This window comes from Schistocerca gregaria, chromosome 1, assembly GCF_023897955.1.
Source record: "Schistocerca gregaria isolate iqSchGreg1 chromosome 1, iqSchGreg1.2, whole genome shotgun sequence".
Lineage (NCBI taxonomy): Eukaryota > Metazoa > Arthropoda > Insecta > Orthoptera > Acrididae > Schistocerca > Schistocerca gregaria.
The window spans coordinates 258,834,471-258,854,230 of NC_064920.1; the positions used below are offsets into that span (position 1 = coordinate 258,834,471).

Here is a 19,760-nt window from a genome sequence, read left to right on the forward strand (position 1 = left end):
TGAGTGATTGTAAAGTGAGCAGGCGATTGTCAGCGAGCGGTACCTGCCTGTCGATGCGCGGTTTGAGGGGCGAGTTGCGCTCCAGGCCGATAGCGACGGGCATGTGGACGGCGCAGTCCTGCATCACGTGGAGCCGGTGCCCGTCCAGCTGCGAGCCGTTCACCCCGCTCTGCCAACACCGCGGCGTCAGCGCCACGCTGTACAAGCTGGAAAAGCTACACGGAAACGTATGCCGAACAAGCACTCAAAGAGCAGTAATTCTGTGTTTCCGTGAAAGAAATGTGTGTACGTGGTCGTGAATGTAGTAGTGCAAGTCATTTGACGTGAGGGTCACTTACAGGGCGACACAGAAAAACGGGAACTTCTGAAAATACACTACTGGCCATTAAAATTGCTACACCAAGAAGAAATGCAGATAATAAACTGGTATTCATTGGACGAATATATTATACTAGAACTGACATGTGATTACATTTTCACGCAATTTGGGTGCATAGAGCCTGAGAAATCAGTACCCAGAACAACCACCTCTTGCCATAATAACAGCCCTGATACGCCTCGGCATTGAGTCAAACAGAGCTTGGATGGCGTGTACTGGTACAGCTTCACAGTTACAGTTCATCGTGAGTAGTTCAAATGGTACAAATGGCTCTGAGCACTATGGGACTAAACATCTGTGGTCATCAGTCCCCTAGATCTTAGAACTACTTAAAACTAACTAACTTAAGAATATCACACACATCCATGCCCGAGGCAGGATTCGAACCTGCGACCGTAGCGATAACGCGGTTCCAGACTGAAGCGCCTAGAACCGCACTGCCACACCGGCCGGACATCATGAGTAGTGACTGGCGTAATGTGACGAGCCAGTTGCTCGGCCACCATTGACCAGATGTTTTCAATTTGTGAGAGATCTGGAGAATGTGCTGGCCAGGGCAGCAGTCGAACATTTTCTGAATCCAGAAAGGCCCGTACAGGACCTGCAACATGTGCTCGTGCATTATCTTTCTGAAATGTAAGGTTTTGCAAGTATCGAATGATGGGTAGAGCCACGGGTTATAACACATCTGAAATGTAACGTCCACTGTTCAAAGTGTCGTCAATCCGAACAAGAGGTGACCGAGACATGTAACCAATGGCAATGCATACCATCACGCCGGGTGATACGCCACTACGACGAATACACGCTGCCAATGTGCGTTCACCGCGATGTCGCCAAACACGGATGCGACCATCATGATGCTGTAAACAGAACCTGGATTCATCTGAAAACATGACGTTTTGCCATTCGTGCACCCAGTTTCGTCGTTAAGTACACCATCGCAGGCGCTCCTGTCTGTGATGCAGCGTGAAGGGTAACCGCAGCTATGGTCTCCGAGCTGATACTCCATGCTACTGCAAACGTCGTCCAACTGATCGTGCAGATGTTTGTTGTCTTGTGAACGTCCCCATCTGTTGACTCAGGGATCGAGACGTAGCTGCACGATCCGTTACAGCAATGCGGATACGATACCTGTCATCTCGACTTCTAGTGATACGAGGCCGTTGGGACCCAGCACGGCGTTCCGTATTACCCTCCTGAACCCACCGATTCCGTATTCTGCTAACAGTCATTGGATCTCGACCAACGCGAGCGGCAATGTAGCGATACGATAAACCGAAATTGCGATAGGCTGCAATCCGACCTTTATCAAAGTCGGAAACGTGATGGTACGCATTTCTCCTCCTTTCACGAGGCATCACAACAACGTTTCATCAGACAACGCCGGTCAATTGCTGTTTGTGTATGAGAAATCGGTTGGAAACTTTCCTCATGTCAGCACGTTGTATGTGTCGCCACCGGCGCCAACCTTGTGTGAATGCTCTGAAAAGCTAATCATTTGCATATCACAGCATCTGCTTCCTGTCGGTTAAATTTCGCGTCTGTAGCACGTCATCTTCGTGGTGTAGCAATTTTAATGGCCAGTAGTGTAGTACTGGCAGCCATATACAGTTGGGAGCAATGCGTAGCAGGGACCTTGATCTGTAAACATTATCGCCATTTAGTAATCATTGATCAGTGGAGAGATCAACAATGTGTTTTTGCCATAAAAACATTTTACAAAGAAATGTAGTTTGAAAAGGGCGCAGAGGGAGTTCCGACTATTTTTTATCTTAAGTTCCACAGAACATCGAAACTGTACGCATTTCTGTCTTACAGAGGCCATGGCTTTCAGATCGTAAGGAAGCAGCTGCGGACAGGGTGTCCCGATACTGTTCGCCGAATTCTGCTTTTCCATTCAATATTTCATCTGTACCGTTTGCAAAACCGTGCACCAACTGAAGGAGAAAGATTAGCAGTTGAGATCAGAAATTTTCTCAACAAATTATGACGTAAACGAGGGCAATGTATTTCTAGACACGCTACGGATGTCCGTAACTGTCGTTACTGGGCAGACAGCGACCTAAAGGAAGTTCAAGAACGCCCTTTACACGTCAGAAAGGTGACAATATGGTGTGCACTTTTCTCACGCGGTGTCATCGGATCTTAATTTTTCGAAAAATGAAAAGCGGATCACAGCGCCGCATGTCGGATCGATATGTTGAGATGTTGCAATCTTTTGTTGCATCTGCACTGAAGAATATTCTACAAATGCATGAAACATGGTTTCAACAGGATTGTGCGACATCACATATTGCAAATCAATCAATGGTAACTGTGTGAGAATTGTCGGTTAGCATGTCATATCAAGATTCGATGACATTAACTGGCCCCCAAAATCACCAGATTTGTCCTGACTTGGCCAGAACACTGGATGAACTGAAACAAAGAATTCAAGACGAAATTCATGGTATTTATGCAGAGACGTTGCAGCAGTCGGTCAAAAGCAGATAGGAAGAATGCATACGTAGATGAAGTCGCAATCAACAGGATGTAATTTTCAAACACTGATAATCTGATTTCTATCTCTTAAAAGACAAGCTGTAGTGATTAAATGTAGCACTCCGTCTTCAGGCCACGAGTGGCCTACCGGCACCATCCGACTCCCGTGTCATCCTCAGTGGAGGATGCGGATAGGAGGGGCGTGGGGTCAACACACCGCTCTCCCGGTCGTTATTATGGTATTCTTAACCGAAGCCGCTACTATTCGGTCGAGTAGCTCCTCAATTGGCATCACGAGGCTGAGTGCACCCCGAAAAATGGCAACAGCACATGGCGGCCTGGATAGTCACCCATCCAAGTGCCGACCGCTCCCAAAAGAGTTTAACTTCGGTGCTCTCACGGGAACCGTTATATCCACAGCGGCAAGGCCGTTAACTAGTGGTTCAATTGCTGACAATAAAAATTATTATTATATTTTTCTACTTTTATTGGGTGTTTCAAAAGTTCGCTTTTTTGTTTCAGTAAGATTCAGCACACAACCCGCATAAATAGAAGCTCTTACGTTCTAGGCCGGTCACTTTGTCAGTCTATCCCTGGAGAACCACTGAATCGTGCGGAAAACTACACCAAAGACGCAACTCGATCAGGAACCTGGCCATCGTAGAACAACTTACTTGTGGCAGAGCCACTTTGCAACCAAACTTGGAAATTCCGATCGCAAACTGTTTTTGGTGAAATTTGTTTGGTGGATGAACAAAGTTACAGCTGCACGCTGTTAGCTGGTGAATGTGCAACGAAACACCCAATAAGAGTAAGCCATAGTAAAGAGAAGTAACGTACTTTCCGAGGCAGAGTTGTTCGAGTGGAGCGTTAGAGGAAATTGGAAATTTGTGGTAAGGATTATGGAACCAAATTGCTGAGGTCATCGGTCCCTACACACTAATGAAACTAACTTAACCTAACTTACGCTAAAAACAACACACACACAGATGCCCGAGGGAGGACTCGAACCTCCGACGGGGTGAGACGCGCGAGCCATGCAAGACGTCCTATACCGCGCGGCTACACCGCTAGAGAAGAACACTTGGACAGGGCTCGTGTATTGGAGTTTTGCAGGAATCAAAATGCTTCACTAACCATGGCGATGATGCTGTAACTTAGGGATGGTAGCCTTACCGATATCTGCCATTATTATCTGGTCCATGTGCCCTTACTGGCGGCGGTGCAGGTGTTCCCTTCCCAATAAACAGAGACGAGAGAAAGTAATCGCCCAAGCTCCGGTTGGCCGTTACTTGCCTCTGTCAGCTCGCCATCGACTCGCTGCCTCTTTTATGGAGTCCTGTCCTTTACTACCAAGGCAAAATGTGCTGTGAGAATCTTGTTCTCTCAGCCATTGGGAAATACTTGTTGTTCTCAATCAGTCACTCAGCTGTGAAGACTGCATATTGATCAAGCAGTAAAGTAAACAAAAGAAAAATTTGGAGTAGGAATGAAAGTCTAGGGACAAGAAATAAAAACTTTGAGGCTTGCCGATGGCATTGTAATTCTGTCAGAGATGGCAAAAGGACTTGGAAGAGCAGTTGAACGGAATGGACAGTGTCTTGAAAGGTGGATATAAGATGAACGTCAACAAAAGCATTACGAGGATAATGGAATGTAGTCGAATTAAATACTGAGGGAATTAGGTTAGAAAATGAGACGCTTAAAGTAGTAAACGAGTTTTGCTGTTTGAGCAGCAAAGTGACTGATGATGGTCGAAGTGGAAAGGATATAAAATGTAGGCTGGAGATGGCAAGAAAAGTATTTGTGAAGCAGAGAAATTTGTTAACATCTAGTAGTAATTTAAGTGTCAGGAAGTCTTTTCTGAAAGCATTTGAATGAAGTGTAGCCAAATGTGGAGGTCAAACAATTTAGACAGAAGAGAACATAAGCTTTTGAAATGTGGTGCTACAGAAGAATGCTGAAGATTAGATGGGAAGATCATGTACCGATTGGGGAGGTACTGAACAGAACTGGGGAGAAGGAGAATTTGTGGCACAACTTAACGAGAAGAAGGGATCGGTTGGTAGGACAATTCTGTGGCATCAAAGGATCACCAGTTTAGTACTGGAGGGAAGCGTGGAGGGTAAAAATCGTAGAGAGATACCTAAAGATGAATGCAGTAAGCGGATTGACAAGGATGTAGGTTCCAGAATGAGAATTTCCACTCTGCAGTGGAGTGTGCGCTGATATGAAACTTCCTGGCGGATTAAAACTGTGTGCCGAACCGAGAAGGTTGGAGACGAAGTACTGGCAGAAGAAAAGCTGTGAGAACGGGACGTCAGTAGTGCTTGGGTAGCTCAGACGGTGGAGCACTTGCCCGCGAAAGGCAAAGGTCTTGAATTCGAGTCTCGGTCCGGCACACAGTTTTAATCTTCCAGGAAGTTTCATGCAGGTTCCAGTAGTTACTCGGAGATGAAGAGGCTTGCACAGGATAGAGTAGCATGGTTGTGTGGAGGCTGTAGCAGGTTTTGATTGGCATGTAGTAACCAACAATGCGCCCAGCTGAATGAATTAATAGAATATCTTGAACCCAACAAAAAAAACTACGTATCCTATAAATTCAAATCCCAGCGTATATTTTATAAATCAGAATAGCACATATAACACTTTGGTTTCCAAAGCATGAACTGAAACATGACACAAAATTAAAGCCGTATTGAAGCACTTTAAACTGGTCATGATCATTGCAGCTTGATCACAGAAGAAAAATATAAAATAAAACTTAACCTTTTAGAGTGTCCCACTATTTATACCGCTACATCTCCATCTAACTGACTACTCTGTAATTTACGCTTAAGTGCCTGACAGAGGATCCTTCGAACCATCTTCAGACTATTTCTTTGCTGTTCCACTCTCGAACAGCTTGTGGTAAAAATGAACACATACGTCGTTTTGTACGAGCTCTGATTTCTAATTATATTATTTCTATGATAGTTCCTCCCTATGTAGATTGTCATCAATAAAATACTCTCTAAAACAAAAGAAAGACGCACCACGAAGGAAATATTCGAGTGGAAGGGACATCGGTAATGTGATGCACATGTACAGACACACAAGTGATTACAATTTCATGAAACTTGGCTGATTCATTCAAGGCGTGGAGCTCCACAAATTGAGCGAGTCATTACCGCGATGGTCCATCTCTGGCCTTTATGCAAGCAATATTCTGCTTGGCATTGCCTGATGGATTTGTTGGGTGTCCTCCTGAGGGATATCGTGCCCAATTCTGTTCAACTGGCGCATTAGATCGCCAAAATACCGAGCTGGTTGGAGGGCGCTGTCCGTATTGTTCCAAACGATCTCAATGGGGGAGATATCCAACGACCTTTTCGACCAAAGTAGGGTCTGGCAAGAACGAAGACAAGCAGTAGAAGCTCTCGCCGTGTACGAGCTGGCATTATCTTGCTGAAATGTAATAAACAGGATGGGTTGCCACGAAGGGAAATAAAACAGGGCACAGGATATCTTTGACGTACCGGCTGTCCTGTAAGGGTGCCCCGGATGACTTCCGAAGTGGTCCTGCTATGAAATACAATGGCTCCCCAGCAGATCACTCATAGTTGTGCCGTAAAGCGTGCGACAGTCAGGTTGGCATCCCAGTGCTATCCAGAGCGCCAGCAGACACGTCCTCGTTGATCATCGGGGCCCAAATCGAAGTGGGACTCAATGATATTCCAGGCCGAATGTGCCCAGTAGCACCGGAAATGTACTTCTTGGTGTACAGAGGTCGATGAGCTCAGTCTCCATTCCATGAGCCGCTTATTGTCGGTCCTTGTGACCACTGAAGCACCAGTTACACGTTAGGTCGATGATAATGATGAATCCGAGGGTCTGAGTGCCTCTCCGACGATTGCTCGGTCCTCACGTTTCTGTGGTCTCCCTAGGTCGACCGCTTCCTTCCTGGCCCTTGTTCGGCCATGGTTCATCAATTCCTGCCAACATAGTCGAATGGTGGCATTGCTCTTATTCAAATGTCGTGCGATTCGCCTATTATTTCAACCGGCTTCTTTGAGCCCAACGTCACGTCCTGTCTCAAATCCTGACATCTACTCATATTGTTCAAGCGCCCATCTACGAAGAACAGTTACTGTCCGCCGGCCGCGGTGGTCTCGCGGTTCTAGGCGCGCAGTCCGGAACCGTGCGACTGCTACGGTCGCAGGTTCGAATCCTGCCTCGGGCATGGGTGTGTGTGATGTCCTTAGGTTAGTTAGGTTTAAGTAGTTCTAAGTTCTAGGGGACTGATGACCACAGCAGTTAAGTCCCATAGTGCTCAGAGCCATTTGAACCATTTTTTTAGTTACTGTCCAACTTAGTAAACGGAATGAAATTCGCAAAGGCTTTGTGCGTTGGTATCGATATGCCCCTGCCAGCTACTTGAAGAAATTGCGCTGCAGCGCCACATGTTCATCCACCGGCCGCCAAAGTTTACAGTTTTGCATTTTCCGTCGATGCCTCTGCAAATATCAGTTTGTGACCAGTTTGCATAACTCCTTCGTGATGCGTCACTTTCTTTCTTAGATTGTATTTCGATTGGTATGGCACAGTGAGGGTATCTGTTATGTCTTGCAGCAGGTGTACTTGATATACGACCAGAAAGTCTTTGGATTTTCTGTCATATTTCGAGAGAGAGTTTCCTTGTGGGAGCAACTGAAAGCATTTCGCTTTGAAACCTGCGCTAAGTTTCGAAGATATCGCCAATCATGGAGATTTTGTGTTCTTCCAAATTTCGAATGCTTTTCTCGTTGCTTCTGCAATGGTTTTTTGATCTTTTTTTTGTCTACCAGGAGGAATCAATACCCTATTTTGTTAATGTATTCGGCATAAATCTCTCAGTTTCCGCCGATCTGGTCTACTCGTACATAGTGAGTTGGGAAGGAATAAATATTGTCTGTTAGGGAGGCGTCGAGCGAATTTTTATCTGCTTTTTTTAAATAGTAAAACTGCTGGTGACGTACGAATGTACATTGACGAGCCGAAAACTTATGTCTATGTATTTAAAGGTGTACTGCATGGCATGATTCGTCAAGTCCTGGGTTGGTTTCCGACGGAATGTGACACCAGATATTTACGTACATGTCACGTATTCCCTTAATGCCATCAACTTCGGTAAAGTCTTCAATCATGGAGGGAGGCAGGTGGTCCATAATAATGTTCACAGCTGTCATAGTACCTTCTATTATGGCCGCAGGTCCCTTGGAAGCGCAGGTGAATATCCCACATAGTACGAGGGTGAGTCAAATGAAAACCTCAACTATTTTTTAAATATTTTTTATTATGCAGAAGTGGTACAGAGCTGTATCACTTTTCAACATAATCTCCCCCACGCTCAATGCAAATCCTCCAGGCTTACAAAGTGCATAAATTCCTTTAGAATAAAATTCTTTTGGTAGTCCGCGCAACCATTCACGCACCGGGTGGCGTACCTCTTCATCAGAACGGAACTTCTTTCCTCCCATTGCGTCTTTGAGTCGTCCAAAAGTATGGAAATAACTTGGGGCAAGGTCTGGTGAGATGAGGATGACACTCAAAATGCATGTCTGTGATTGTTGCAACTGTTGTATGGGCAGTGTGGGGCCTCGCATTGCCGTGTTACAAAAGGATACCTGTTGACAGCAATCCACGTCGCTCTGATTTGATTGCAGGCCGCAGACGATTTTTTAGGAGATTCGTGTATGATGCACTGGCGACAGTCGTACCTCTAGGTACGTAATGCTCCAAAATGACGCCTTTTTCGTCCCAAAAGAGAGCATAACCTTCACTGCTGATAGTTCTGTTCGAAACTTCTTTGGTTTTAGTGATGAGGAATAGCGCCATTCTTTGTTCGCTATCTTCGTTTCCAGATGGTGCAAGTGTACTCAGGTTTCGTCCCCAGTAACGATTCTTGTAAGGAAGCCATCACCTTCTCGTTCAAAGCGCCGAAGAAGTTCTTCATGAGCATCAACACGTCGTTCTCTCATTTCAGGAGTCAGCTGCCGTGGCACCCATCTTGCACACACTTTGTGAAACTGGAGCACATCACGCACAATGTGCTGTGCTGGCTGACCCATGACTAATCTGCAAATATGCTGCAATGTCATTCACTGTCACTCGGCGGTTTTCCTTCACTATGGCTTCAACTGCTGCAATGTTCTGTGGAGTCACAACTCGTGCCTGACCTGGACGAGGAGAATCTTCCACTGAAGTCACACTATTCGCTAACTTCCTGCTCCATTCGTAGGCTTGCTGCTGTTACAATCATGCATCACCGTACTGAAACTTCATTCGTCGACGAATTTCAATAGTTTTCACACCTTCACTACGCAAAAACCGAATACCTGAGCGCTGTTCTTCCCTGTTGCAAGTCGCAAGTGGGGCGGCCATCTTAATACTGATACTGCGACGGTATGTTTGCATCTGCACTATGCTGCTACCTCAAGGCCATTGTGCACGCTGTTTGTAGCACGCTTACCAACTTACAGGATAACGGTGCAAAATTTCAATTTGTTATTACAACTTTAAGGTTTTCATTTGACTCACACTCGTATAATACAGCCCCCACCGGCGTACGTATGTCGTATGGTACACGTTTCAAGCAGCTGTTCGCCTGAATGACGGCGAATCTGCACACGATCATCGACGTGGTGTAACAATTAACATGCTTCATTCGATCAGGTGACACGTTTCCAGAGATCCACGGTCCAGCCTCGATGACGTAATCCTCACTGTAGCAATTGTGACTGTGTACCCTGTCCTCAGATCTGCTGCAGATCACCACGTGTCTTGCTTTACAGGGCGGACAGCTCTGACTTCCACGTGCCCGCAACGTCACCACATGGCATTCAATCTCGCGATGATAAGTGGTCATGAATTCGTGCTGTTTATGCTTACGCATAGCTAAGAGACCCACAAGTATACCTCTTTATCAGCTCGTATAGGTATCTAAGAAGAAAAAAGAGGAGGATTGAATTCTGACAAGTCTCTGATAGTACACAAAAAAACTGAAGAGAGATCACAGATCTGTACATTCTGAAATGATTAAAATGATGAAGTGGAGTTATGTGCGGTAGTAAATGTGTTAAGTGACTAAATGAAGCTATAGAGAACGAAACAGAAACAACGGAAAAACGATGAGGCATTATCCGCATATTTTGCTGTTTGTTTACGGCTTAAAATTGGTAAAATGGTTTGGTTTTTGGATTTATAGGGTAAAAATGATATTAGCAGACTCTCAGACGAAGTATAAATGAGATAAAAACCATCTTGCTCTACTATATCGATTCAAAAAATGTGTGGATGAAGTCTTGCAGCTGTGTCCTTATGGTGCTTGCTCTTCAGTCTGCAGATGTTTGAAAAAAATCGACAAAGAAATCTTACTGTCAGTCCCCCAAATAATCACAGCCAATGTATGTCCAAACAGTAACACACATACACCCTTTGCTACCAAGATAGCTTCTAGTAGACGCTTTCCTGTCAGGAATATACAGGAAGGTCCATTGATCGTCACTGGGCCTAATACCTCACGAAATAAAAGAAAACGAAAAACTGCAAAGAACGAAACTTTTTTAGTTTGAAGGGGAAAACCAGATGGCGAAATGGTTGGCCCGCTAGATGGAGCTGCCACAGGTCAAACGGATATCAACTACGTTTTTTAAACATTAACCCCTATTTTTATTACATATTCGCGTAGTACGTAAAGGAATATGAATGTTTTAGTTGGACCACTTCTTTCGCTTTGTGATAGATGGCGCTGTAATAGTCATAAACATGTTGTTGATGTGGTCTTCAGTCCCGAGACTGGTTTGATGCAGCTCTCCATGCTACTCTATCCTGTGCAAGCTTCTTCGTCTCACAGTACCTACTGCAACTTACATCCTTCTGAATCTGCTTAGAGTATTCATCTCTTGGTCTCCCTCTACGATTTTTACCCTCCACGCTGCCCTCCAATACTAAATTTGTGATCCCTTGATGCCTCAGAACATGTCCTACCAACCGATCCCTTCTTCTGGTCAAGTTGTGCCACAAACTTCTCTTCTCCCCAATCCTGTTCAATACTTCTTCATTAGTTATGTGACCTACCCATCTAATCTTCAGCATTCTTCTGTAGCACCTTACTTCGAAAGCTTCTATTCTCTTCTTGTCTAAACTATTTATCGTCCATGTTTCACTTCCATACATGGCTACACTCCATACAAATACTTTCAGAAATGACTTCCTGACACTTAAATCTATACTCGATGTTAACAAATTTCTCTTCTTCAGAAACGCTTTCCTTGCCATTGCCAGTCTACATTTTATATCCTCTCTACTTCGACCATTATCAGTAATTTTGCTCCCCAAATAGCAAAACTCCTTCGCTGCTTTAAGTGTCTCATTTCCTAATCTAATTCCCTCACCATCACCCGACTTAATTCGACTACATTCCATTATTCTCATTTTGCTTTTGTTGATGTTCACCTTATACATTCCTCTCAAGACACTGTCCATTCCATTCAACTGCTCTTCCAAGTCCCTTGCTGTCTCTGACAGAATTACAATGTCATCGGCGAACCTCAAAGTTTTTATTTCTTCTCCATGGATTTTAATACCTACTCCGAATTTTTCTTTTGTTTCCTTTACTGCTTGCTCAATATTCAGATTGAATAACATAGGGGAGAGGCTACAACCCTGTCTCACTCCCTTCCAAACATTGCTTCCCTTTCATGTCCCTCGACTCTTATAACTGCCATCTGGTTTCTGTACAAATTGTAAATAGGCTTTCGCTCCCTGTATTTTACCCCTGCCACCTTTAGAATTTGAAAGAGAGTATTTCCGTCAGCATTATCAAAAGCTTTCTCTAAGTCTACAAATGCTGGAAACGTAGGTTTGCCTTTCCTCAATCTTTCTTCTAAGATAAGTCGTAAAGTCAGTATTGCCTCACGTGTTCCAGTATTTCTACGGAATCCAAACTGATCTTCCCCGAGGTCGGCTTCTACTAGTTTTTCCATTAGTCTGTAAAGAATTCGTGTTAGTATTTTGCAGCTATGGCTTATTAAACTGATTGTTCGGTAATTTTCACATCTGTCAACACCTGCTTTCTTTGGGATTGTAATTATTATATTTATCTTGAAGTCTGAGGGTATTTCGCCTGTTTCATACATCTTGCTCACCAGATGGTAGAGTTTTGTCAGGACTGGCTCTCCCAAGGCCGTCAGTAGTTCCAATGGAATGTTGTCTACTCCGGGGGCATTGTTTAGACTCAGGTCTTTCAGTGTTCTGTCAAACTCTTAACGCGGTATCGTATCTCCCATTTCATCTTCATCTAAATCCTCTTCCATTTCCATAATATTGTCCTCAAGTACATCGCCCTTGTATAAACCCTCTAGATACTCCTTCCACCTTTCTAGTCTCCCTTCTTTGCTTAGAACTGGGTTTCCATCTGAACTTTTATGTTGATACAAGTGGTTCTCTTATCTCCAAAGGCCTCGTTAATTTTCCTGTAGGCAGTATCTATCTTACCCCTAGTGAGATAAGCCTCTACATCCTTACATTTCTCCTCTAGCCATGCCTGCTTAGCCATTTTGCACTTCCTGTCGATCTCACTTGTGGGACGTTTGTATTCCTTTTTGCCTGCTTCTTTTATTGCGTTTTTATATTTTCTCCTTTCATCAATTAATTTCAATATATCTTCTGTTATCCAAGGATTTCGACTAGCCCTCGTCTTTTTACCTACTTGATCCTCTGCAGCCTTCACTACTCATCCCTCAAAGCTACCCATTCTTCTTCTACTGTATTTCTTTCCCCCATTCCTGACAATTGTTCCCTTATGCTCTCCCTGAAACTCTGTACAACCTCTGGTTCTTTCAGTTTATCCAGGTCCCATCTCCTTAAATTCCCAACTTTTTGCAGTTTCTTCAGTTTTAATCTACAGGCCATAACCAATAGATTGTGGTCAGAGTCCACATTTGCCCCTGGAAATGTCTTACAGTTTAAAATCTGGTTCCTAAATCTCTGTCTTACCATTATACACTCCTGGAAATGGAAAAAAGAACACATTGACACCGGTGTGTCAGACCCACCATACTTGCTCCGGACACTGCGAGAGGGCTGTACAAGCAATGATCACAAGCACGGCCCAGCGGACACACCAGGAACCGCGGTGTTGGCCGTCGAATGGCGCTAGCTGCGCAGCATTTGTGCACCGCCGCCGTCAGTGTCAGCCAGTTTGCCGTGGCATACGGAGCTCCATCGCAGTCTTTAACACTGGTAGCATGCCGCGACAGCGTGGACGTGAACCGTATGTGCAGTTGACGGACTTTGAGCGAGGGCGTATAGTGGGCATGCGGGAGGCCGGGTGGACGTACCGCCGAATTGCTCAACACTTGGGGCGTGAGGTCTCCACAGTACATCGATGTTGTCGCCAGTGGTCGGCGGAAGGTGCACGTGCCCGTCGACCTGGGACCGGACCGCAGCGACGCACGGATGCACGCCAAGAGCGTAGGATCCTACGCAGTGCCGTAGGGGACCGCACCACCAATCCCAGCAAATTAGGGACACTGTTGCTCCTGGGGTATCGGCGAGGACCATTCGCAACCGTCTCCATGAAGCTGGGCAACGGTCCCGCACACCGTTAGGCCGTCTTCCGCTCACGCCCCAACATCGTGCAGCCCGCCTCCAGTGGTGTCGCGACAGGCGTGAATGGAGGGACGAATGGAGACGTGTCGTCTTCATCGATGAGAGTCGCTTCTGCCTTGGTGCCAATGATGGTCGTATGCGTGTTTGGCGCCGTGCAGGTGAGCGCCACAATCAGGACTGCATACGACCGAGGCACACAGGGCCAACACCCGGCATCATGGTGTGGGGAGCGATCTCCTACACTGGCCGTACACCTCTGGTGATCGTCGAGGGGACACTGAATAGTGCACGGTACATCCAAACCGTCATCGAACCCATCGTTCTATCATTCCTAGACCGGCAAGGGAACTTGCTGTTCCAACAGGACAATGCACGTCCGCATGTATCCCGTGCCACCCAACGTGCACCCAACGTGCTCTAGAAGGTGTAAGCCAACTACCCTGGCCAGCAAGATCTCCGGATCTGTCCCCCATTGAGCATGTTTGGGACTGAATGAAGCGTCGTCTCACGCGGTCTGCACGTCCAGCACGAACGCTGGTCCAACTGAGGCGCCAGGTGGAAATGGCATGCCAAGCCGTTCCACAGGACTACATCCAGCATCTCTACGATCGTCTCCATGGGAGAATAGCAGCCTGCATTGCTGCGAAAGGTGGATATACACTGTACTAGTGCCGACATTGTGCATGCTCTGTTGCCTGTGTCTATGTGCCTGTGGTTCTGTCAGTGTGATCATGTGATGTATCTGTCCCCAGGAATGTGTCAATAAAGTTTCCCCTTCCTGGGACAATGAATTCACGGTGTTCTTATTTAAATTTCCAGGAGTGTATAATCTATCTGATACCTTTTAGTATCTCCAAGGTTCTTCCACGTATACAACATTCTTTCACGATTCTTAAACCAAGTGTTAGCTATGACTAAGTTGTGTTCTGTGCAAAATTCTACCAGGCGGCTTCCTCTTTCATTTGTTAGCCCCCATCCATATCCACCTACTACGTTTCCTTCTCTCCCTTTTCCTACACTCGAATTCCAGTCACCCATGACTATTAAATTTTCATCTCCCTTCACTATCTGAATAATTTCTTTTATTTCATCATACATTTCTTCGATGTCTTCGTCATCTGCAGAGCTAGTTGGCATATATACTTGTACTACTGTAGTAGGTGTGGGCTTCGTATCTATCTTGGCCACAATAATGCGTTCACTATGCTGTTTGTAGTAGCTTACCCGCATTCCTATTTTCCTATTCATTATTATACCTACTCCTGCATTACCTCTATTTGATTTTGTATTTATAACCCTGTAGTCACCTGACCAGAGGTCTTGTTCCTCCTACCACCGAACTTCACTAATTTCCACTATAGCTAACTTTAACCTGTCCATTTCCCTTTTTAAATTTTCTAACCTACCTGCCCGATTAAGGGATCTGACATTCCACGCTCCGATCCGTAGAACGCGTTTTCTTTCTCCTTATAACGATATCCTCTTGACTAGTCCCCGCCCGGAGATCCGAATGGGGGACTATTTTACCTCCGGAATATTTTACCCTGCAGGACGCCATCATCGTTTAATCATACAGTAAAGCTGCATGCCCTCGGGAAAAATTACGGCCTTAGTTTACCCTTGCTTTCAGCCGTTCGCAGTACCAGCACAGCAAGGCCGTTTTGGTTATTGTTACAAGGCCAGATCAGTCAATCATCCAGACTGTTGCTCTTGCAATTACTGAAGAGACTGCTGCCCCTCTTCAGGAACCACAGGTTTGTCTGGCCTCTCAACAGATACCCCTCCGTTGTGGTTGTACCTACGGTACGGCTATCTGTATCGCTGAGGCACGCAAGCCTCCCCACCAACGGCAAGGTCCATGGTTCGTGGAGGGGGGGGGGGGGGTCACAAACATATGGCTCACAATTTTGGACGAAGAGTTGGTAACAGGTAGGTTTTTTAAATTAAAATACAGAACGTAGGTACGTTTGACCATTTTATTTCGGTTGTTCCAATGGATACATGTACCTTTGTGAGCTTATCATTTCTGAGAACGTGTGAGCCGGGCCTTGGTGGCCGAGCGGTTCTAGGCGCTTCAGTCTGGACCCGCGTGACCGCTACGGACGCAGGTTCGAATCCTGCCTCTGGCATGGATGCGTGTGATGTCCTTAGTTCTAAGTTCTAGGGGACTGATGACCTCAGATGTTAAGTTTCATAGTGCTCAGAGCCATTTGAACCATTTTTTTCTTTTTTCGTGGGGGGGGGGGACGCATGCTATTACAGCGTGATTACCTGTAAATACCACATCAATGCAATGAATGTCCAAAATGATGTCCGTCAACCTCAATGCATTTGGCAATACGTGTAACGACATTCCTCTCAACAGCGAGTAGTTCGCCTTCCGTAATGTTCGCACATGCATTGACAATGCGCTGACGCATGTTGTCAGGCGTTGTCGGTGGATCACGATAGCAAATATTCTTCTACTTTTCCCACAGAAAAAAATCCGTGGACGTCAGATCCAGTGAACGTGCGGGCTATGGTATGGCGCTTCGACGACCAATCCACCTGTCATGAAATATGCTATGCAATACCGTTTCAGCCGCACGCGAGCTATGCGCCGGACATCCATCATGTTGGAAGTACATCGCCATTCTGTGATGCAGTGAGACATCTTGTAGTAACACCGGTAGAACATTACGTAGGAAATCAGCATACATTGCACCATTTAGATTGCCATCGATAAAATGGGGGCCAATTATCCTTCCTCCCATAATGCCGCACCATACATTAACCCGCCAGGGTCGCTGATGTTCCACTTGTCGCAGCCATCGTGGATTTTCCATTGCCCAATAGTGAGTGCATATTATGCCATTTTACGTTACCGCTGTTGGTAAATGACGCTTCGTTGCAGAATATAACGCTTGGAAAAAAATCTGCCATCGTCCCGTAATTTTCCTTGTGCCCAGTGGCAGAACCGTACACGACGTTCAGAGCCGTCGCCATGCAATTCCTGGTACATAGAAATATATTACGGGTGCGATATATGTTGGTGTAGCATTCTCAACACCGACGTTTTCGAGATTCCCGATTCTCGCGCAATTTCTCCGCTACTGATGTACGGATTAGCCGCGACAGCAACTAAAACACCTACTTAGATATCATCATTTGTTGCAGGTCGTGGTTGACGTTTCACACGTGGCTGAACACTTCCTGTTTCCTTAAATAACGCAACTAACCGGCGAACGGTCCGGACACGTGGATGATGTCATCCAGGATACCGAGCAGCATACATATCACACGCCCGTTGGGCATTTTGATCACAATAGCCATACATCAACACGATATCGACCTTTTCCGCAATTGGTAAACGGTCCATTGTATCACGAAGCAAATATCGTCCGCACTGGCACAATGTCACGTGATACCACGTATTTATACGTTTGTGACTATTACAGCGCCATCTATCACAAAGCGAAAAAAGTGGTCCAACTAAAACATTCATATTTATTTACATACTACACGAATATGTAATAAAAAATGGGGGTTTCTATTTAAAAAAAGGAGTTGACATCCGATTGACCTATGGCAGCGCCATCTAGCTGGTAAACTATAGCGCCATCTGGTTTCCCCCTTCGAGCTAGACGGGTTTAGTACTTTCTAGTTTTTTGTTTGATGCTTATTTTGTGAGATATTGGGCCCCGTCACTATCAATGGACCACCTTGTATGGTATCGCAAATACACAATACGGTGTAGGAAAACCGCTAGCAATCAAAACAGCTTCCATCCGTCTCGGATAGAATAAATACAGACTCTGTATCGTTTTCGTTGGAATCTTATACTGTTCTTCCTGCAAAATGGTGGTTAGTTCAGATAACTACGATGAAAGCGGCTAACAATCCCGCGCCCTTCTCTCCAAAGTAGACCACAATGGCTCAATAACATTGAGATCTGCTGACTACGGAGGCCAGGGGAGGTGCAGCAATTCACCCTCGTGCTCACAGAGCCAGTCCTGGGCGGTGACAGCTGTCTGAGCAGGGGTCCTGTCGTTTTGAAACAGAGCATAACCAATAGGCAGTGAACATTGTGCCATCGTACAGACGTGCTTAAAAAAAAAGGGGGCCACATAATCCTTAGCAGAAATACGACCTTGCAAACTACCCAAGGGACCGATGGAATATCACGATATGGCTGCCCATATCTTCACCGAACACCCGCCTTCCCGCTTGGGGTTGCCGCGCGGTCTGTGCAGCTACCCCCGCCGGAGGTTCGAGTCATCCGTCGGGCATGGGTGTGATTACATTAGATTAGATTAGTTTCTCGTTCTATAGATCCGTGCTGAGAAGATCCTTGTGGATGTGGAACATGTCAATTTTTTTAAGGCTGAAATAACAATACTAATAGTATGAGTAAATACTACAAATCATCTGTTTCTATTAACAAAACTCATCAATGGAGTAGAAGGAGTTGGCCACAAGTAAGCCTTTCAGGCTTCTTTTAAACTGATCGTTATTTGTAACTAATTTTTTTTATGTTTGCTGGCAAATTATTGAAGATGTGTGTTACTGAGTAGTGGACCCCTTTTTGAACTAAAGTAAGTGCTTTTAAGTACTTGTGCAGATTATTTTTGTTCCTGGTATTGTATGTATGAACTGAGCCGTTTGTTGGAAAAAGAGATATTTAGGGCAAATTTCATTAAGGAGTAAATATACTGAGAGGCAGTAGTTAGTATACCCAGTTCTTTGAAGAGGTTTCTACAGGACGTCCGTGAATTTATTCCACAAATAATACGTATTACACGCTTTTGGGCTCTGAAAACTTTTGTTTGACTTGAAGAGTTACCCCAAAATATTATACCATATGAGATTATGGAATGAAAGTAGGCAAAGTATGCAAGCTTTTTCATTTTTATGTCGCCTATGTCTGCAAACACTCGAACTGCAAATACAGATTTGTTACGGCGTTTCTGCAGTTCTGTGGTGTGCTACTCCCAACTGAATTTATTATCAAGTTGTAATCCCAAGAATTTAAGACTGTCAACCTCTTCTATCTGCTCTTCTTCATACTTTTTGCATATGCTGGGTGGAAACCTCTTATAGGTTCTGAATTGCATATAGTGAGTCTTTTCGAAGTTTAATGTCAGTGAGTTGGCTTTAAACCGTTTATTAATATCCATGAAAATATCGTTAGCAGATCTTTCTAGAACTACTTGTGCCATCTGGAAACAAAACGAACTCTGGTTCTGGCAGTGTAACTGATGAGCGATCATTAATGTACACAAGAAAAAGCAATGGCCCTAAGATGGATCCTTGTGGGACACCACATGTAATTTCTTTCCATTCTGATGATGACTGATGACTTAATTCACTAGTCCCTTGAACTGACATCCTTTGTTTCCTGTTAGTGAGGTATGACTTGAACCATTTTGCAGCACTGCACATGACACCATAGAATTCTAATTTATTTAAAAGGATGTTGTGGTTCACACAATCAAATGCCTTTGACAAATCACAGAAAATACCTGCTGCTTGTAATTTGTTATTTAATGAATTAAGTACATTTTCACTGTAGGTGTAAATAGCCTTAGCGATATCAGAAACCTTCAGAAATCCAAACTGTGTTCTTGATAATATGTTATTTGTGGTCAGATGGTTGAGAAGCTGCCTGTACATACTTTTTCTAAAATTTTCGTCCATAGCGTAAGTTAGTTTAAATTAGATTAAGTACTGTATAGGCTTAGGGACCGATGACCTCAGCAGTTTGGTTCCGTAAGACCTTACCACAAATTTCCAACACCCGCCATGTTTCACTCTTAAGACTTAATCTCAGTCAAAAGATGGAAACAGTGTGACTTATCCGACTAAATGCCTTTCTTTCATTGTCCATAGTCAAATCTGTATGGCTTTGGTAACCTACTTTCGTATCACGGGCATTTGCATTACTGATGAGTGGGTTTGTGATTCACGCTAGCCTAGCAATTCCATGCTTGCGGAGTTCCCTTCATGTTGTTTTGGTGCTGACAGATTTGGATATTGCGACATTCGGTTCTGCAATTCTTTTGCAGCTGTTCCCCTCTTATTTTCGTTAGAATCGCATTTAATGACCATCCGTCTCGATCACTCAACACACACTTTCGTCCCCATTGTGACTCAGCGGATGGTGTTTTCCCTCTTCCCCTGAGTGCGGTATAATTCTTCGATTGGTGCCGCTTGAAATAGCAAACACTTCGGCTCTCATGGTTGCCGATGCATCCACCATACGAACACCAATAATTTGCCCACTTTC

General features: G+C 44.9%; 1 protein-coding gene across 1 annotated transcript in view; it reads right to left on the bottom strand.

Annotated features, from left to right (window-relative positions):
* Positions 1–19,760, bottom strand: part of LOC126341660 (glutamate receptor ionotropic, delta-2-like) — a 161,706-nt gene that overhangs the window by 60,257 nt on the left and 81,689 nt on the right. Inside the window, exon 8 of the mRNA XM_050001793.1 lies at positions 44–169. Within this exon, the coding sequence (XP_049857750.1) occupies positions 44–169 (126 nt within the window). The remainder of the gene's footprint in view (positions 1–43; positions 170–19,760) is intronic.